The sequence below is a fragment of the Tauraco erythrolophus genome, chromosome 1 (genome assembly GCF_009769465.1).
Source record: "Tauraco erythrolophus isolate bTauEry1 chromosome 1, bTauEry1.pri, whole genome shotgun sequence".
NCBI classification, from domain to species: domain Eukaryota; kingdom Metazoa; phylum Chordata; class Aves; order Musophagiformes; family Musophagidae; genus Tauraco; species Tauraco erythrolophus.
This window is the reverse complement of record NC_141465.1, coordinates 76,969,325-76,975,910: the sequence shown is the minus strand read 5'-3', so window position 1 is coordinate 76,975,910 and position 6,586 is coordinate 76,969,325. Positions and strand designations below refer to the sequence as shown.

General features: G+C 49.3%; 1 protein-coding gene across 2 annotated transcripts in view; it reads left to right on the top strand.

Annotated features, from left to right (window-relative positions):
• The first annotated feature begins 853 nt into the window (after positions 1-853).
• The window catches only part of RAP2A (RAP2A, member of RAS oncogene family), a 28,388-nt gene continuing 22,655 nt past the window's right edge, over positions 854-6,586 (top strand). The window contains exons 1-2 of one of the 2 annotated variants that reach the window (XM_086611183.1): positions 863-997; positions 1,049-1,176. In XM_086611183.1, the coding sequence (XP_086467309.1) occupies positions 863-997; positions 1,049-1,176 (263 nt within the window). Of the gene's footprint in view, positions 1,177-6,586 lie in introns of both variants that reach the window. The other variant, XM_086611189.1, reaches the window with a different exon arrangement.

Here is a 6,586-nt window from a genome sequence, read left to right as displayed (position 1 = left end):
ACCGCCGCCTCGCCCAACCGCCCTGCATCCCCTCGGCGCGACGCCAGCTGCCCCTTGGGCTACAGGCCGCTCCCGCCCCACGACGGCTGACCCAGCACCGGGCCCCGGCCCCGCCGCCGCGGGCTCCCGACGGGCAGTTCCGGCCGCAGGGCCGGCAAGCGCCCGCCCAAGCGCGCTCGCCTCCAGCCCACGCTCCCATTGGCTCATCCCGCCCGGCGCGTGACCGCTGCGCCGCCGCTGGTTGGCCCTCCGGGAAGCGCGTGTGGCGGAGCCGGCCCGAAGAGCGGGTCGGGGGCGGAAGCGGGCCCCTGTCTCCACGGCGACAGCGCCGGGCGAGGGACCGGAGGAGACAGACGGAGGAGACAGACGGACGGACGACGGCGGCCGCCACCACCGCCACCCGCCGAGTCGCTGCTGCTGCTGCCGCCGGAGTCACGCGCGGCCGCCGCACCTGCCGGTTGGCCGGCGCCCTCCGGCGGAGGAAGGCGGGTGGCGAGGGGAGGCGCCACGTGACGAGGCGCCGCCCGCCCTCCTCCCCGCTCTTTCTTCCTCCTCGGCGCCCCCCCGCCCGCCTGCGCGCCGGCCGGTTGGCTGTTGCCGTGGCGACAGGGGAAGGAGGGGGCGGGGCCGGCGCCCCACCTCAGCCGCGCCGCAGCCCGTGAGCGCGGCCCCGCCGTCGGCAGCGCCGCCCAGGAGCCGCCGCGGCCGGGAGCATCCGCCGGGCGGGCGCTAGCGGAGCGGAGCGGGGGAGGCGGCGGCGGGCAGGGCGGGGCGGCGCGGCGCGGCCCATGGCGGGGGGGTGAGGAGGGGCCGTCGGCAGGTGCGGGTCGGGCGGGCGGTCCGCGCTGGCGGCGGCGGGAGGATGCGCGAGTACAAGGTGGTGGTGCTGGGCTCGGGCGGGGTGGGGAAGTCGGCGCTCACGGTGCAGTTCGTGACCGGCACCTTCATCGAGAAGTACGACCCCACCATCGAGGACTTCTACCGCAAGGAGATCGAGGTGGACGCCTCCCCCTCCGTCCTGGAGATCCTGGACACGGCGGGCACCGAGCAGTTCGCCTCCATGCGGGACCTCTACATCAAGAACGGGCAGGGCTTCATCCTCGTCTACAGCCTGGTCAACCAGCAGAGCTTCCAGGACATCCGACCCATGCGCGACCAGATCATCCGCGTCAAGAGGTGACTTGCCCGGCGGCCGCTCCTCCGACGGCCGCGCCCGACGCCCACCTGCGGCCCGGCCCGGCCCGCCGGGGCCTGCGGGCCGCCCGTTCCCCCCTCCGTCCCTTCCTCCCCCGCGCCGGGCCGCCCCGCAGTGCCCGGATCTCCGGTCCGGCGGCTGCCCACGCCCTGCCCGCTGCCCGCTCAGGTGCCTGCCCCGCCGCTTCCTTCCCTCACCCGCCTCCCTCTTTTCCCGGGGGCGCCCCTGGGCGGCAGGACCCCCCTCCTCCGCCCCCGCCGGTGCCTCGCCCGCAGCCCCGGGCTCCCTGTGGGCGGGTACCGGCCGCAGGGGTGGCGGAGCGGGGGCAGGGGGCTCCAGCGGTTTCCGCTGCTTGCCCTACCACCCCCCCCCCCTCCACCCCTTTTGCGTTTACAACGCGGTAAGTTTGGGGTGCCCCTGCGTGAAACATGGCAGACAGGGTGGGCACAGGCGGGCAGGCGGCAGTCTGTGCCGCGGCTGTGACCGGGGGGCGGAAAAGCGGGTCCCCGAATGTTGGACCGGGTCAGCCCTCCAGTGTACTTTCTTAGTGGATGTGCCGGAGCAGATCTGAGAGGGAAGCAGCCGGGTGTTTTTGTGCAGCACGCGTGTCGTCAAAGGCGGAGAGAGATCTGCCTTTTCGGGTACCTGCACAGGTATTTCCGTGAACTTCCCACTCCTCTTAAAAGTGCAGAACACAAACCTCTCTCCTGGTAAAGAGGTGATGGCTGTGAGCGTTAGGCCTTCTGCATGCCCGTGTTTCTCTTAAATTTCCCACGGTCGCGTTGCCAGCCGCTCTGTTAGGAGTGAATCCACAGTGGCGAAACACCAGTGTGCACTGCCAGTTTGTTTTTATAACCACGGCGTTGTTTAGATATGCGTCAATCAGATAGGTGTCGGCAGCTGAAACGCAGCCAGTCACACTAGAATAAGGGTAGATGCACCATCTGAAGTCGTAGCAACCGTTTGAACCATAGCGTGGATGAGAAAACGCCGCTGGCCACATCGTCGCAGACAGAGATCTGTTATTGCCCGTGGAGAGAGGTGGTAATTATGTCGCAGAACTGGTTATAGCTTTGGCTTGGACATCTGAAAGGGAAACCCTTGCAAATAACTTAGTTGGACCGTGGCTGTTGGATTTGCGTCGTAATGTAGAGCGGAGTGCAAAAGGTGGCAATGGCTAATCGTGTAGTTGGGTATGGTCTGTTCACAGAAACTACTGTTCCAGACCGAGGCCTGGGGAAGGTGTATTTTGAAATTGGGGAGGAGGGTGAGTAGGGGAAAAGGGAGAGAGGGAGGAGACAGAGCGCTGGTTATTTTTGGAGACTTGCAACTTTCTCAAAGTAGGTGTTTCTTAATATGTGTCCTAACTTTTTCACTGGGGATTTCTAAAGACTGATGTAATTAAGTTATTTTGAATCTATTACGGAAAATGCATTTCCCATATCCTTGCAGTCCTTATCGTTCACATGTACCTTATAGAAGAACAGCTTTTCTTTAAGTAGTTAGACTTTATTCATTAATAAATACTTTTGGTTTTCCTGCATTTAATCCATGATATAAATTCATCTAGTCTCTGAATGCCTAGCTGTGGCTTTTGCAGCTTGCATTGCGCGTTGCAGTGGAGTGCCTGCATGCAGACCCCAGCTGACAAGCTGTAGACAGGTGAAGCAGAATGGGAAGCAACTTGTACTTCCATAGTTGCGTTGACTCAGCACTGCTCAGAGTGGGTCTAAATGCTGCTCTTATTTTTCTCCTGACATCTTTTGTACTGCAAGATTTCAACTTTTGGCTTTTGGCTAGGTACTTTGCAAAAGACACGTGAGCAATTTTTAATCTCAAATTTCACTTATGCAAAGTAATCTAAAAGCAACTGAAATCCTGAAAATTTTAGCAAGTCCTGAAAATTTTGATTGAGTTGTAGTTGAAAGGGATATGCTGTTGACTTGCAATATTAAAAAGATGTAGTTTCAGGAAGTGAACCGGATCTTTCCTTGTCAACTTACCTCATCTTATATTTGTGGGTTTTGTTGTTATGTTTTTGAACTTAAGTTTGCAGTCAGAATAAGACCTAATGTGCTCTTGACTTAAGCTTGCATCTTTTTTACCGGTTAAACTGGAAGAATGCATATTTACAGATATAATATGTATCTGTACAAGGACTTCTAAATTATAATTTAGAGTTGCACAAATGCATTTAATCCATGTTGAGGCAAATAATCATAGTCTTGTTTACTTAGAGATTTTGGATGAGATGTGCCTGAAAATGACAACTATATGCTTATATTGATACGAAACCACAATCTAAAAATCTCTCAACTTTCACTGTACCTGAAAACTGATTGACCAGGTCTCTAACTGGCAGATATTTCTGCATTTCCCATGTTGTCCTTGCTATTTTTTTTAATTTGGATGAAAGAATCCCTGTGTTATTATATAATTAGAGAGTAATTTTAATTACTCTCCCAAGAAGTAGAAAAGCCAGGTGAAATTCCCCCTTCAGCTTGAGATGCACGCCTGAGTCTTCTGCTTCCCTGGTCTAACCACTGCATACCAGGCCAAACTAAACCAAGGGAATCCTTCACTCCACCTGGTGAAGTTGAGTTACTTTATAGGAATGAATGACGTGTTCGTGAATGAAAGAGAGGTAACAAGTGGACCTTTACTTAACTCCAAAGCTGGTGATTAGAAGAGGTTGAGATCACTCTTGCCAGTGTAGCTTCTGTTCTCATTTGACTATTTAATATTAAAAAATGCATAAATAGACTTAGAAACAAGACTGAAATCCAGGTCTCCCAGTTTGCAGAGAAGTCACCTAGTGGCAATACTATAAAGTCAAGCTTCCTCTTGTACTGTGTAGTATGGGAGCCTTGCATCCCTTTCAGACATGGTGCACAGCTTTAACAAGAGTAGAGGATGCCCCTGTAGCTTTTTAAACAGATAAAGTTCTTTCCAAGGAAATGGTTTAAATGTAAACCATTTTCTTCTTTTTGAAGTAAACAAAATGTTTTTGTCTGGATTTTTCATAAGAACGAGTCAAGGTGCTTTACCTTCAGTAAGGGAACCGTCTCAGTTTTAAGTGGATGGGTGCACTCCCAGCAGTTCTGCCTAGACGTATGTGAGGAAAAGGAAAAGATTTCAGAACTGCTCAGTGTACTCTGGGCCAGAGTTGCCCACTGTGCATCATGATGCCAGCATTGGATGAAGGATCTTGGTGGTACAAAATCACAGCTACTGTTCTTCCTCTGGATGCTGCGTTTTACAGTAGTTCCTACCCAAGGAGTGGCTTGGCTGTAGCTCGTGTCGTGCAAAGCAACTGCTTCTGCCATCGGCTCTTCTTGCAGTGCCTTCAAGTAGCCCTACTTGTCTGGACTGTGTGCGTTAGGATTGGCACTTGGCGGGCAGGAAACTGATAAAAGGGCATGTGCCCTACATGAGTGAAGCTATGGATGCCTTGTTTTCCTGGATAAGGAGTGTAGTCAGAAGGTAGGAGGACAGAGGTGTTGTGTCCTAGTGTAGGGCAGTGGACTGTGCAGAATAAAGCCAAAGGTATAGGGTTCATCTCTGGGTTTAGAAACTTGAGAGTGCTTCCATGCTTGTTTGAAGCTGCTATCACTGATGATGATAGCTAAGTAAACAGTTTGGGAGCTCCTATTCACTGTGCGATTGACTGCTTGTCTGAAATGCATTCTTCGAACCCCGTGATCTTAGTGTTTCAGACATCTAGTACCAGTTTCTGGATCCTACTTGTGCCAGATGTGTCCAGTAAGCCTTATTTCTTCTCATGCTTGCAAATGCTGAGGTTTTATACTATTAGGAAGATGGAGTGTACATAAGCATAATAATGTGGTAGCATTGAAGGATGCTCCTTACTTTCTGTGTGCAAGAAGGATAAAGACATTCAAGTGCTGGTTTACTGCCTCCTGGTGAGATACTGCACAAAATACGTTGTCTGAGCATTTGTAGATGCTGTAACTCTGGGACCTTCTTTCCCTCCAAAATAGATTTGCAAGCTTGGCGGCAAAGAACTATCTGTTGTTTATGCTGCAGACAGAACCCACTCTAGTTTCAGAATGAACGATTTTCTGGAGAAATCTTTTATTTGTGAGAGCAAGGCTGAACTGGATGAGTGGGTCCATGCCAGCAAAGGTCTGCAGTGATGTAAGAACAGAAGCTGTCAAATGAAACAGATTGGAAGTGGTACACCCCAGGTAGATATCAAGGTTTAGAAATTAGTGAGTATGCAGATTAAGAAATTTAATTTTTTTTGGTGGAAAAATGAGTTAGGTAACTTCTAACACTGTCACGCTTGCCTTTCGTGTGATTAGAAAGCTCTCTGAAGATAATCTGCTGATATTGACAATATACTGAATTTTAATTTTGGTTATGACTTTGCCAGTATTTTTCTCCCATGAAGGTATGTTTAAACCTCATTGGGTATGTATGCTAGGTGCTTATCTAGTCTTCAGTAATACCATTTCTCAATCTGTCCTACAGGCTTGAATGTATACTATTTTTTAGTAGAACCCCATGAAATAAAAAAGTATTATTATTATTTTTATTCAAGCAGAAAATTAAAACACAGAAATAAAAAAGAACTCACAAAGTTAATTCAGAGTTCTTCACTTGAAATAGTTTCTCTAGATGTCTGACCAGTGTTTAGAAGACAGGACTGTTGTGTTAATGTTTTGGAGAATCTGTCAGATTCTACTTAAAGTAGTGTTTTGGGGAAATGCTTTGTTTCAGGTAGTGGGAAAAAAATACAAAGCTTTTCATTGTTGCTTTTCCTCTAGGAAGCAAAGACCAGAAAATTTATTAATTTGGATTGTCTGAAAATGCAGACAAAACGATAATTGCTATGAAATATCAGAGAAATGTCTCTGAGTTGACAATTTTCTTTGTGGTAGTGTTTATCATGAGGATGAAAGTCTGCTCCCAGTGTAGTGATTCTGTGTGATAATTTAAAACATACAAGAGAGGTAATTATTGAAATTTATTAATTGTGAAATCAGCATCTTGAGTCAATGTTAATTGATGTATTTAGTGACTTAATAGTGATTAAGTCTGAAAAACTATACTCAAAATTACAAGTTGCTCAAACATCTAGTTTGAAAATGTTGCTTTCCAAGAACTGTGAAAACTAAGTATGGTTTTTATTCAAAGATCATTTAGCACATTGGGGGTCCAGATTCTCAGTAAAACAAGATAATATGATCATACAAATGACTTTCAGTAAATCTAGAAATTTGAGGAGATGAAATAGTTCAGTTAGTTCTTTAGCTCTTCACCCTAATAAGTAAGTACTCTTTAAGTAAGGTTGCATTTACCGGTTTTCTGAAATTCTATGTATTTCTCATCTTTTTTTATTTTAAGAAAATACTTTTCCAATTTTGA